We start from the raw sequence: 14,806 nt of genomic DNA, 5'->3' as shown, positions 1-14,806 counted from the left end.
GCCACAACCCCAGCCCTGATTATTAGTATTTAAACAGGAGTTGAAAGCTATACTTTTTTTTTCCTGACAAGAATCCTGCTTAGGGGCTGGGGCTGGAGCTTGGGCTTATTGGTAGAGTACTTGCCTAGCACGTGCAAGGCACTGGGTTCCATCCTCAGCACCACATAAAATAAATACATAAAATAAAAGGTATTGGTTCCAACTACAACTAAAAAAATAACAAAACAAAACTATTTAAAGAAAAAAAAAAGAATCCTGCTTAGGTTGATAGCCACACTTAGCAAATTATATGTAGAAATATTCAAATAAAGAAACTATTACACTATAACTTCCCTGAACTCAGGGATGTATAGTTGACATTGCTAAGGGTGTATAGACCATGAATTCCTTTAAGAGTCCACATAGGTCAGCAAGAGTTTAAAAAAAAGAAAGCAAATCCAGAAAAAGGACAATGGGCCATATTTATTTGTACCTTCTCCTGCATAAGAATTCATAAAACTGTGAGACTGTGAGTAAGTGAATGACACTTTAGGAAAATATATTGTGTGGTTTCCAGCTTTGGAAGCAAGTAAGTAAATGGATGAAAATTTGACTAACTCTTTTTTTTAATTGCCTTTTTCTAGTTAGCACTTGCTGCCATTCCTACTCCTATACCTCAACCAAAATAGCAATCTTATTTTCAAAATCTTTTGCTAGCTTTTTTCTTGCATTTGTTTAGCATATACCATAAAACTCACTATTTTAATGTGTACAGTGAAGTGGTCTTTAATGTATTCACAGTGTGTTATAACCATCACTATTGTAATTCCTAAAAATTTCTCCTACTCCCAGAAGAAACTTCATACCTGGTGTCAATCATTCTAAATTTCTCCATATCCTGGCAACCACTCATCTGCTTTCTTTCTCTATGAATTTACCTTTCCTGGACATTTCATGTAAATGGAATCATATAACATGACCATTTACATCTGACTTCTTTTATATAGCATAATCTTTTTGAAGTTCATTCATACTGTAGCTAGCATATTATCTGAGTTTCATTCCTCTTTATGACTGAATAATATTCTACTGAATATATGTACCACGTTTTGTTCATCCATTAATTGATGGACATTTTGGTTGTATGACTTTTTGATTATTACAAATAATGCTGCTATAAACATTTGTGTACATGTGCTTTGTGCGAACATTTATTTTTAGTTTTTTGGATGTATCCATCTAGGAGTTGATGGAGCATACAATTCCTCTGTATTTAACTATATTAAACTTTTCCACAATGGCTGGCACCAATTTACATTCCCATCAGCAATGCATGAGGGTTCCAGTTTTTTTCCGTACTCTCCCTACGCCTATTATTTTCTTCATCTCTTTTTTTTTTAAATTATATCCATCTGCATGGGTGCTAAGTAATTATTTTATGATTCTGATATGCATTTCCCTAATGTCTAATGATATTGAATATCTTTTCATGTGTTTATTGGCCATTTTTATATCTTGTTTAGAAACATGTCTAATCAAATACTGTGTCTAAAATTGGTCTTTTTTTTCCCCTCTTTCTTCATAAGAGTAAACTTTTGCCTTTTACTGTCTCAGAAATAGCTTTGGATCTTCACTGTTGAGCTTGGACTAGCATCATAAATTCATCCTGGAAAACTCACTCAAGGCCTACCTGCCATTTTTAGATATGATGATAACTGGGCAAGCAGTATTTTCTGTTTTTGATTGGTGGATGGCTTTTCTTTATTTTCCATTAAAAATGTTTCAAAAGCATATTTTGATGGAGTTATTGTCATGGCTGTAATTTGGATTTGGGCAAATATTATTGGGAAATTAATTATGACAGAATGATAACGTATCTATGGTTGATACTCTTATTGGTGCTCACTGGAAGTGTTAAAGTAGAATCTAGAAAACTATTTATTGGTTGTTTATAGAAGAAATTAGTGCATAATAAAGAAAGTTGAATTATGTGCTTTTTGAGATTCTTTACAGCTCTAAGATTCTGAAATTTGTCCCAGTGAAATGGTATGAAAAGTATCTTATTGCATCATTATTTTGTACAAACTTTTTTTTGTAAAAAGTTTGATTCTCAGGATAATGTAGATTTGCCTTGAAAATGTGGAATTACTTCAATAACAGAACGAAGTATTATGTACTTTATTGTTTTTAAGAGATTTAATTTGTTTTACTTTGTTGCAGTTGAGATAGTTTGCTTTCAGTTCTTAAAAAAAAAAATGTTTTCTTACAGATTAGCAAGACATCTACAAAAAAAGGCCCAAGCTCAACACAACAATTCTGAATTCACAGAAGAGCAAAAGGTACCATCAAATAATACCTAGATATATTCAATTCCAAATGAAATTGCTCTTGAGTCCATTAAGCAGAAAAATAAACAAAAAACTGTTATATTTAAGTAAAAAAAAATCAGATTGATCATGCTTTGCCTAACATTAAGTGAACATTTATACAGATATATAACTTATCACTTAATGAATTTCTTTTCTTAACTATTTAGGCCTTATTTAACTCTAATGGAAGTCATCCACACTTTAGTTGAAAAGCATGGGTAACCCATAGACTGGAGTTTGTTCCGAGTCACTTGGAAAAACAGAAGGATTGGGAATAAGTGCATTCCACCTCAATGCTTAACTCTGAATTTTCATAACTCTTTATGTATCACCTCTCAAACCAAAAAGGAAAACACACACAAAACCCCCCAAACCAAAAAACAAATGGAAAAAAAATTAGGTCAAGTCAAGAACTTGGCATACAGATCTGTCAGCTAAATAAACATATAAGATTGCAAAATGTTTCACTACTGTTCTTTCTTCCTTGAATTAAAATTTTTGTATGTCAAGTTGATTCCCTGATAGAGATTATGTAAAAGGGGATACTTTAAAGTAACTTATTCTAAAAGAAGAGAAGAAATGGGAGGAAACAACACCCATTTTCTCCTGGCTCAGAGTAAGTAGTGTTAAGTCAATTTTTAATCTTGTAGATAGTGAAAAATATGTGTTAGTCTTTTCTTCATCTCTTTTTTTTGAATAAATTTTATTTTATTTTTATTTATTTATTTATTTATTTATTATTGGTTGTTCAAAACATTACAAAGCTCTTGACATTTCATATTTCATACATTAGATTCAAGTGGGTTATGAACTCCCATTTTTACCCCAAATACAGATTGCAGAATCACATTGGTTACACAGCCACAATTTTACATAATGCCCTATTAGTAACTGTTGTATTCTGCTACCTTTCCTATCCTCTACTATCCCCCTTTTCCTCATCTCTTAAGAAAAGGCAGTGTGAAAACCCTGGTGACCTAATTCAGTCTTATTAATACTTTTCTTTTTTTGCACAAGGGGAAATGGGAGTAATTTTTTGCATAACTTTTTAATTAAACTTAAGCAAGTTTTTAATCCATAGGCCTGTGTTTATTGATTCTTAGTTCCAGGAGTTTGGGGAGAAAAAGCCCCCAGAGGGTTAGCTGTATTTCTTGCCCAAATATATTTGTATTTTTAAAATATTTAAAATCTACTTAAAAAAAATTATGTTACTACAATTTGAAAGGGTGTTTTTCGTTTTTCCTTAGTAAGTGCTAATATCCACAATAGATTTAAGAGACTTAGGATGTTAGTCCTGGAAAATAATTATCACAAAGGAAATAGCTGATATGCTTAAGGAAAGGAACAAAGACTATACACTATCCCACTTCTGTAAGATTTGTGAAATCTATCTAGGAACTGATTAGGAAGTGATCAGCTGGCATCATTGAATTAAGACTTAAAATATCTAAATCTTGATGAATAGAATCTTAGATATCCAGGTACATAAATTAATAGTTAATGAAGTATGTTATGAATATGAAGACAATAAAAAATGTAAAAAAGTTTTAATGATCCCATATTTTAGTCACCTATTTGCCTTCAATTAGTTAGATTTCTCCAGCATTTGTTGCTCAGGAGTAGAACCTGTGAACCACATGGCCTGAGATTAAAGTCTTTTGACCTCCTAAAACATTTTAAAATTACAAAACAAACAGGTTAATATCAAAAAATGAACCTTGTTAAGTGATGAGGAAAAAATTAACTTTTTCTTCATTTTCTTTATTATTCTGAGACTAGAGTTGTTGTTGATAATGCTATTGATTCTTTAATTTATAGCTGTCCAGCTTGTCTTTGGTTATAAAGACCCCCAGATCTTGTACTCCAAAAGATCCAGGAGGCTGCAGGACCTAGGGGAGAGAGCTGAGACCTAGAGTCAGAAGACTTAAGTCTTGCATCCTGGCTTTGGCTCTGGGGCCTGGTTTTCCTTATATAAGAAATGAGAGATTAGAGAACTCTTAAGTGACTTTAAAAGGTCTTTCCTTCCTAAAACTCCAGTGACCTCTACCTATGAAGTGGTCTGTACCTCCTCCTTTCCTGGAAGCCTGATTTCTGAGGAACATATTATTTATAATACCTGCCCAGGAGGCATTTCTGGCTGCCAGGTGTAACTGCAGACCATATCTAATTAAATTATATATAATTAAATTATATATAATTAAAATAATATATAATTAAATTATATATAATTAAATCATATCTAGACCTATCACCAAACCAAACTTGATTTAGAATTGGTTGTGGCATATTAGTTTAGAAGAGAATATATACTCATCTCTCTCCCACTTCTCAGCCCTTTGTCTTCTGATTCTCTTCTCTAAAATCTGCAAGGTGCTAGAAAAGGAATAATAATTTATTTAAAGAAGTATAGATCTCTTTTGTAAATTTTTTAAATTGTAGATGGACACTATATCTTTGTTTTATTTATTTTTTTTATGTGGTACTGAGGATTGAGCCCAGTGCCTCACACATGTGAGGCAAGTGTTCAACCACTGAGCTAAAATCCCAGTCCCTATAGATCTCTTATAAATAAAAATTCTTGATTTTAGTAACTGACAGTTAAAATTATCTTGGGATTTATAGCATTTTTTTCCTACAGAAAACCATAGGCAAAATTGCAACATGCTTGGAATTGCGAAGTGCAGCTTTACAGATAAATGGATTTTTTTAAATGAATTATTCTAAATTGTTCTGATAAGATATTAGACATTCATGCCCAAAGCAATATTATCTCAGAAGGGTTTTATAACAATTGGAATTCATCAGTTGAACTCACACTTAAATGATTTAGTTCATACTTTGTAAACGGTAGAAATAAAAGATATGATTCTAATTTTTTCTGTTTCTATTAGCTTGAATATTCCAAAAATCAGTTTGGAACTTTTTATTTTCTACCTTTAAAACAAGAAATATATTTATTTTAAATATTTTATTCTTGCCATTTAAAAGACATGGGGTGCAGTGAAATCTTTGTAATGAAAAGATATAATATGCATATTTTAAATTTAGTCCACACAGTCCCAGGAAGAATTTAAACTGGAGGACCTGAAGAAGCTAGAACCAAGTAAGTTTTGTTTTATATTTTTTAGTGATATTTTTTTAGGAAGAGAGTTTTATCTGTTGTGAATATTAAGATTGTTTAGCACAGAAAGTGATTGGATTTATTTCTCTTATTTTTTGGTGCTTTTAAAATTCCTACAATATTTGTATTTTTAATTACCATTTGGATTTAATCTTTATTATAGAATATATATGTTGTACTTCATCTAAATATCCAAATTAACCTTTAATTTGTCTTAATGGCTTTAATAAGATTATAATTATTTTGATAAACATTTTCAGTAGAGTCCAGTAGAGAATATAAGGTTACAGTCATTAATGCCCATTCACATTACATGTTATTGAAAACTACAGTCTGAATGTTGGGAATGCATTACAAAGTGTTTTTTTGTTGTCTCCATTTTTTTCCCTTCTTCAAAATTTTAAAAAGTAAACAATTCCTTCAGTTATCTTGTTGGTTAGGATATTCCCAAATAAAGCCTTTCTGCTGTTTCAAATGATTGCTCTCTTAGAACTGTCTGCAGTATGGGCAAAGGCACAGTGTGAATAACTGAATGAATGTAAGTTAATGTAGCCTTTTTAAAAAAAACTTTTTTAGTTGTAGACAGATACAATACCTTTATTTTATTTGTTTGTTTTTATGTGGTGTTGAGGATCGAATCCAGTACCTCACACATGCAAGGCAAATGCTCTGCCAACTGAACTATAACCCAGCTCCTGTACTCTTTTTTTATTGAGATAAGATTGCACATCTCAGTGCATTTATGTGACTAGGGAATAGTAGATTTTATTTATCCAACTAAGTAAGATTTTTAAGTAGGGAATCATAAAATCAAAGCATTTTCAAACAGAAAGGAGTCTCAGACTTGTGATCACATTCTCTATTGAGGAAAGAAATGAAATGATTTGTTTGTCCTGTTTCACTTCAATCTCCAGTAACTGAGCAGGGCCTAAATCTCAGAACATTTGTCAGTGTATCTCAGTTCACACTAGTGCAATCCTTTTAATGTAAACATGCTTTGAGTAAGAGATAAAATATTAATTTAAGAACTAAAGAGAGCCTTGCACAGTGGCGCATGCCTGTAATCACAGCCGCTCGGGAGGCTGAGGCAGAAGGATATCAAATTCAAAGCCAACCCTAGCAAAGCAAGGCACTAAGCAACTTAGTGAGACCCTGTCTCTAAATAAAATACAAAATAGGGCTGGGGATGTGGCTCAGTGGTCAAGTGCCCCTGAGTTTAATCCCAGTACCCCCTGCCAAAAAAAGAACTAAATAGAATGTTCCTATAAATTCCACAAACTGCCAATATCTAATTCATTATAGCAATTCTAACAAAGACATATATTATTGAGATAGCTGAAATGTGATTGTATTGCAGATCCAGGATAGAAAAAGGATTCTCAGAGTATACTGAAGGGGATCTGATTTTCTGTTGTTTGGGTTGGAAAAGAGAAGTTAACAACAACAACAGACAACAACAAAGGAATGCATAGCAGATTTGTTGTGATTCTGGTGGCTTTTCCACAGTTTTAGATGATCATATTTCATTTCTTCAGAACACCATTCTTCTGAATATGGCAAGAATTCTGTCATTTTAATAGTTTTGGTTTCTTTATGTAATCCAGATCATAAAGTTTTGTTTTCTTTGTGGTTCTGGGGATCAAACCCATGACCTCACACATGCTAGGCAAGTATTTCACCACTGAGCTACATCTCCAGCCCTAGATCATAAGAGTTGGAGATGTTATAAGAGACACAACTTATATTCAGAAATAGTTCTTATGCCTATATCCAATGTATATAAGGATACTAATCAATGTAATATTTCTCACAAATTTTGGGGTTTTTTATACCTAAAACTTTATTTCTCAAAAGCATTAATAAATACTTTGTATAAGATTGAGATATAATTTATATAAAGCACAATTCACCAATTTAACGTATCACTCAATTTTTTTAGTAAATTGGAAGAGTTATGCAGACATCACCACAATCAATTTTAGGACATTTTCATCACCACAAGAAGAAACCCTATTCCCATGAGCAGTCATTCACTTCTTGCCATCCCCCTAAAATCCCTTCCAATTCCCAGCCCTATGAAACCATTAGTTTGATTTCTGTCTATAAATTGTCCTATTGTAGACATTTTATTTAAATGGACTCATATGATATATGATCTTTTATGACTGGCTACATATAAGATTATTTTGAGAAAAACACATTGATGGCTTTAAATAAAAGATTGCAACAGTTGTTTATATGGTGGTTCTACTGAAAATTATGTTTGTGTGTGAGTGTGTGTGTGTGTGTGTGTGTGTGTGTGTGTGAGAGAGAGAGAGAGAGAGAGAGAGAGAGAGAGAGAGAGAGAGAGAGAGAGAGAGAGAGATGATGCAGGGGATTGAACTAAGGGCTTTGGGCATGTTAGACAAGTGCTTTACCATAAACTATGTCACCAGCCCTCAGTTTTTTATGATAAAAATTATTAGGATTTTGGCTTCTTATTCAGTCACTATTTCCTATTAGTTGTTTGTTTCCAAACAAAATTTAAGAATCTTATAGATACACAAAGTGGCCATAAAGACTGTGGATGTTTATTTCATATATTTATTATCTCTTCTCTTTCTCTGAGCATACTCAAGTACTTCTATTGCCTCACAAGATCTTTCATTAATTGCCTTTTTTTTTTAGAATAGCATCTATATGCTAAGCACTCGAATCCTCTCAGTAACATTCTGCTAAGGACAACACCGACACTAGCTTGTAAATCCCAGCAATGAGTTTTAGGGTCACCTGGATTGGTTCTTTCACTATGCTGTTAGTAATACCTGTAGTGGTGCTGTACTACATCATTCCTAAGTACAGCTCTCCAGTTCAAATTCCTAAGAAATTATTGACCCATGTATTAGTCGAAGATCAGGTTAAAATCTATTACTTTTTTGGCTTTTTAAAAAAGATTTGGAATAGAAATGGAAAGAGTATTTTGGAGATCCACTTTATTATACTTTATATAATGTTTTTCATTTGTACTTTTCCCTTCTTGATAGTTATCTTTTTAGATGATTTTAATTTGCTGTTGCTTCTCAAAGAAACATAAGTGAGTATTCTGTATTTCAGTAGGGTAGACTCTGTAATTTGGAATTTATCCAAGCAGGGCACTTGTTGTGAGTTAATTATTGAGTTGGAATTAAATATTTTCTACAAATTGGTATTTAGTAATATTTCAGATTAAGTATACTTATTCAAGCTTTCTTTTTAAAATGTTAAGCCTCTTCTAAGGAAAATAGTGAATTCTAACTTTTAATATGTTGAACTTAACTGGTTTCCTTTCTTTTAAAAAAAGTTTTTTTTTTTTTTAAATTTAATGCGTGTGTGTGGTGCTGGGGATCGAACCCAGGGCATTTCCCATATAAGGCAAATCCTCTACCACTGAGCTACATCACTAGCTCTTGGCTGGTTTATTAGGCTGATGTATTCTTTACTTGAACATTTTGAAATCTTTTAAATTCTGCTGAAAATACTAAAACTATGATTGTGAAAGTCTGAGCCATTTTTTCTTATGTTAATTGCAGTAATGTACTGCTGCTTACTCAAGCATATCTCCCCACCACCACCCTGCAAAATTCCCTTCTGTTAAGCCACCCTTCAAGGCTTCACAGAAATCCCACCTCTCCCTGAAAGCTTTCTCTGCTGTCTCTATAGAGGCAAAATTAAACTCTGCCTCCTCTCCTGTATAGAATCATTTTAACTATCCATTGTCAGATTCTCACATGTGTTATTTTCACTTGTATTTGTTTTAGTCCTCAAAGAGATTTGAATGAACTCTTCCCCCACCCCAGAGCCTATTGAATGCTTTAAGTGTAGTATGAACTTGGCAAGATTGTGTTGAGTTAAATAGATTTGAATGTTTTGAAGGAATCTTTTCCTATAATTTAAAAAATAACCTTTCAAAATTGAGGCAGCTGCCCATTTTCCTACCACGAAAATGAAACACGTCAGTCACCAAAAGCAAAATGCATTTTGATATTTGCCTGTGTGTCATCTTTTGAGGGTTAGCTTCAGGAGGTTGGTAGGTCTGTGCTCCAAGAGAAAGGCTGGGAGTGCTGAATTTTCCATGGTGGAGTAGCATCAGATGTCTGCCATGTAGTGATCCAAAGTGTGTAAGTCCTACCAAATCAGCCAATGCTTCATACTTATGATAATGTCTTTTGTAAAATTCAAGCTCCTCCTCAATTCCTCCTAAGACATCATTGCTAGTATTGGTAGAAAGAAAACTCTATGTAAAGTTTAAGCTATTTTAAAAGAACAATAGAATCTGTTATTCCATAGTTGTTGAAAATGTAAACCTATAATACAGTTGTAGAAAGTAAAACAGAATTTGTTTTAAAGCTATTTAAATTTGTTCTAAAGCTATTCACATAAATTAAATGTTTCATAGTACTTTAACTTGTAAAAATAATATAACAAAGCTATTATTCTAAAGCAAATACTTCCTCTTCAGAGCTTTGATACCAAAGAAATGAAAATACTATTTAATTATTCTGTTACAATACAAATGCAAGATAACCACTGAGCCACATCCCCAGCCCTATTTTGTATTTTATTTAGAGACAGGGTCTCACTGAGTTGCTTATGCCTCACTTTTGCTGAGGCTGGCTTTGAATTCTTAATCCTCCTAAGCCTCTGGGATTACAGGTGTGCACTACCACACTCAGCCAAGATATTCTTAATAACCAAGATATTTTTCAACTTTTTTGTTTGTTTTTGACATACTGGGGATTGAACCCAGAGGTGCTCTACCACTGAGCTACATTTCCAGTCCTTTTTATTTTTATTTTTTAAAACATTTTTAGTTGTAGATGGACACTATACCTTTATTTTATTTATTCATTTCATGTAGTGCTAAGGATTGAACCCATTGCCACATGTGCAAGGCAAGCACTCTACCACTGAACTACAACCCCAGCCCTTTTATTGTTTTATTTTTATTTTGAGACAGGGTCTCCCTACATTGCTTAGGCAGATGAACTTCTAGTCCTCCTGACTCAGGCTTTTGGTACCTGGGATTACAGACACATGCCACCATAACAGGATCAGCTTTTAAAAATTATTGTTATATACATTTTTAATGGTTGATTTTTTTTGCTCATTTCATTAAACTCTTATTAAAATATGATCATATCTGTGTGTTTGTTTCTGGTATGAGTGAGACATGATCTTTTTGTTACCTGGTCCCCATTCTTGGTATCTATTCCATTGTTGTGTAAGTGATCAATATTTATTAATATTACTTATTAATATTGAGTTGATTTAATAGTTTAGTAACAATGATCATGCAGAAGTATAGAAAAGATGTTCTTGTATTAAAAAATAAACAGTACTTCTTAGTGAGATAAGAAATATTAGGATTCTAGTCAACTAGATCAAAAAGGTCATGGAGAGAGTGAATGTCCATTTTAGATTTTCCCTTGCCATTTTGTATACATTTATTTAGGCTGTAATTCTCTCAATAGCCTGTAAAGGAAGTAGCATTCTCATTTTAGAACTGGGGAGATTAGAGTATTTATGTAAATGTTCAAGTTATTGTTGTAATTGTAGGGCTAGGTTTTGGTTTAAACCTTCTACTTTGATCTCCTGCTGCTTCCCCTTTGCTTGTCAGACTTAAGTTCCCACAGTCCTTTCTGTGCCTTGAATAAGGCAAACTGTTTCCTACTTGGAACCTTTGTTGTTGCTCCAGCCTGTTCTTTAATACCTGGGAAGCCTTATGCTAGAGCCACTTATGAATGATTCCTCTCATCTCAGGTCTTGGCTCAAATGTCTTCTTACAGTTTAGTTTTGAAAGGCACCCTGTCTACCTTAGCTACTCTACCAGGTTCTCTCTGCTTTTACACAGCATCCTGCTTGTATCCTTCATACCACTAATCACATCTTACATTATCTTGTTTATTTGTTGGCATATTTATTGTTTACTTTTCCTTAGTAAGGTCTAAGGTCCAAATATGAGTTCTTGATTACTGTGTATCTTTAGCACCTAAAACAGTGATTGGAACATTGTGAGTACTCGGTATGCATTTGTTGAGAAGAAGAAAGAGATAAAGGATGAAGAAGAGCTAAAGGGAGAGAGAATAAGAGTGAGTAATGAGAATCTGGGTACAAGTTTCCAACTTCTTTCTCACTGTATGATTGACTCCTATTGGAATAAGTAATGTAATTACAACCTGTTCTTTTTGAATTTCCTTATTTAGGAACCCAATATGCCATACTCCTTTTAACTGAAATCTGCAAGACTCCAAAATTAAAGTCTGAGTAATTAGAGTAAAAACCATGGGTTGCCCAATTAATAATGCTAAATATTCACCTTAAAATAATTGCAGGTAGTCACTAGGAACCCATAAATTGGGAAATGAAACAATAAATTTCATAAAATACTTTTCCAGATACAGATAGAATTGTAGAACATCTGTCTGTAGGCTTACATGCCAGAAAGTAATCAACCAGGACACAAGAAGTGATAGCATTATGTTGTTTGATGACTTCCCTGAGGAGAAAGTCTGCTGTGTGTGTGTGTGTATGTGTATGTGTGTGTACACACGTGTAAATATATATATATATATATATATATATATATATATATATATATATATATATATATATATACACAAACACATATATATATATATATGCATGTATATATGTGTGCACACATATACAATAAATTTCATCATAAAAGGAATATTGGAATTATAACCTTGCTGCTACAAACCTTACCAGTGTGATAAGTATTGAGGGAAATCTATTTAGGATAAAGAATAAGATGTGATTATCTATTTCTCTTTAATTAGTCATCTTCAGTATCAATCTTTTAATTAAAATACTTCAGGAGAAGAGGTATTCTCTTTCACTGGTACCCCATATCACCTAGGACCTTGTACATTGGAGAACTATTTTATGGTTCATTTTCTATGAGGGCTCTGAGACTTTCCTTGGAGATCTTACAGTACTCTGAAAATACTGGTACCTGCAGTCCACTATGGACATTTTTATTTTGCTAAGACACTCAGTAGTCAATTGCAGAGTCTTAAAATGATAGTGAAGCTCGGAATTTAAAATACATATATTAATGTGTGCTTAATACACTATAAAATATGATTAAAAGTATCAATTTAAGATATAACATATAAGACTAACTAATATATAAGACTTACATAACATGTAAGACTAAGATATAAGACTAATGTTTGTCTATGTCTTTATTCTAGTCCTAAAAAATATTCTCACATATAATAAAGAATTTCCATTTGATGTTCAGCCTAGCCCATTAAGGTAAATAAATAAGCATCCATATTTTGTCTTCTGATTTTATTATCTATTTTATGCCTGTTTTTCAAATATTTCTGTATTTTTTTCCCTATCAAATTTGGTATTGGTGATATGACTGGTAGCAATGAGATGATTGACATTGACATTTATATCAACATCAACCTAATAATCAGCATCTTATCTGGGAAGTTAGTGGCTATGAGGGTTAGCTGGTGTATTAAGTGGAGTAGCTCACTAATTTTTCTGTCCTTTTTTATATAGGAGAATTTTAGCCCCTGGTGAGGAAGAGCATTTGGAATTTGAAGAAGATGAAGAAGAAGGTGGTGCTGGAGCAGGGTCTCCTAATTCTTTTCCTGCTAGAGTGCCTGGTGGGTACAAAAAATGTACATTATATAATTCAAGGTCAGGTGTTTGGAACTTACTTTTGTACTTGTTAGTGGCGGGTAAAACATCTCCAGGTTTGCCAATCTTAAGCAAATTATCATGGCCATTCTGTTAGCGGTAGCTATCGGTTTATTGTGAAAGTATCTTACTATTTGTGTCAGGGATCCTCAAAACATCCCATGTTTAGTGATTGGCTAGGAATACCCACAGGACTCAGCATATAGCTGTACTCACAGTTGTATTCTGAGTCATTACAACAAGAAAACACAAGAACAAAATCAGCAAAGGGTAAAGGCACACAGGCAAATTCCAGAGGAAACCAAACTTCTAAGAGTCCTCTCCCAGCAGAGTCAAATATGTATTTGATTCTCTCAACATTCTTTCACACCTGTGAAATGAAAAAATATTGTCTATTGGGGAAGCAATGTAGAGATTCAGTGCAGAAGACACTTATTGGGGTTAGCATGAACCAAAACTACAGACTCCAGGAAGAAAGCAAGTGTTCAGCACAAACCATATTGTTTGCATGGACGGTTTAGGCACAGTGATCTTCTTAACAGGGCATCATGGGAATCCTGCTGAAATCCAGGTTCCCAGATGCTAGCCATAGACCAACATTGTAAGTAGGCTTTCAAGAGTAACTGTTTGCTATGTTAATTCTTTTCTTTATATATCTAGCTGTTCTTTAAATAATCATATATGATTGTGAAACCTGGACCTGGAGGAATAGATACTAAACAGTTGCCCTTAACAGGGAAATAAAGAATACATAGCAAGTCCTTTTTATTTTTGGAAGATCTTGACAAGGTTGTAAAATACCCTAGTCAAGCACCCTGAGTAAATTATTTGCCTCTTCTACTTCTATACTTTCTTCTGTTCTTATACAGTGCACAGTTTTTACTTCTGATGAATTAGTTCATTTTTGGAAGTGTAGAAATAGCACTGTACTATTGTGATGCATTTTTTTAAAAGACTCTATGCTTTATGGTATAATTAAATATAATATACATATCATCCAGAAAACTTCATAATTAAAGTCATATTCCAGTAATTTAAATACTCTTTGGTAGAAGACGTTTGAAATATAAACAGTATAGGCTTAGACCAATAAGATACCTGCGCTTTTGAGTCTAACATCTGCCAATCAGTAGTTAAGTGACTGTACTTAATTCTTTATAAAAGGAGATGTTGACAATGTCTAATTCATAGGGTTACAATGAAAATTAGGCACCACATACAAATCATTTGGCATTATACTTTTCATTTGCTGGGGTACTGGTGGCTACTGTATTTTCATTATCACCTATAAATGATGCTAACAGTCCTACACCATAGGATTATTAGAAAAATTACAATCACTATAAAATGTTATTGTTAGTGTTTCTTTGGTACAAGGTAATTATTTCCAATCTGCTTGTCTTTATGAATAAAGAGCTATATTTTACTTGTTATATTTGTAGGAAATTCAAGATTGCTGAGATGATGAGGTAAATAAATTTGCTAAAATTTTTCTGCATTTTTTATTTCCTTTTCAAACCACATGCTGTAATTGAAATAGATTCCAGTTCTATAAATTTCTGGGTTTGGTTATTTGTTCACTAGTTATACTTCTGTAGCAAACAAGATCCTTAAAGCAGATGATGTAAGTCATGAAATG

At 33.0% G+C, this 14,806-nt stretch overlaps 1 protein-coding gene across 1 annotated transcript in view; it reads left to right on the top strand.

Annotated features, from left to right (window-relative positions):
• LOC144374192 (axin interactor, dorsalization-associated protein-like) overlaps positions 1-14,806 on the top strand; it is a 40,188-nt gene that overhangs the window by 9,085 nt on the left and 16,297 nt on the right. The window contains exons 3-7 of the mRNA XM_078037131.1: positions 2,249-2,318; positions 4,987-5,038; positions 5,395-5,451; positions 12,705-12,768; positions 13,027-13,133. Of these exons, the coding sequence (XP_077893257.1) occupies positions 2,249-2,318; positions 4,987-5,038; positions 5,395-5,451; positions 12,705-12,768; positions 13,027-13,133 (350 nt within the window). The remainder of the gene's footprint in view (positions 1-2,248; positions 2,319-4,986; positions 5,039-5,394; positions 5,452-12,704; positions 12,769-13,026; positions 13,134-14,806) is intronic.

This window comes from Ictidomys tridecemlineatus, unplaced genomic scaffold (genome assembly GCF_052094955.1).
Source record: "Ictidomys tridecemlineatus isolate mIctTri1 unplaced genomic scaffold, mIctTri1.hap1 Scaffold_61, whole genome shotgun sequence".
Taxonomy (NCBI): domain Eukaryota; kingdom Metazoa; phylum Chordata; class Mammalia; order Rodentia; family Sciuridae; genus Ictidomys; species Ictidomys tridecemlineatus.
This window is presented reverse-complemented; position numbering and strand designations above follow the sequence as displayed.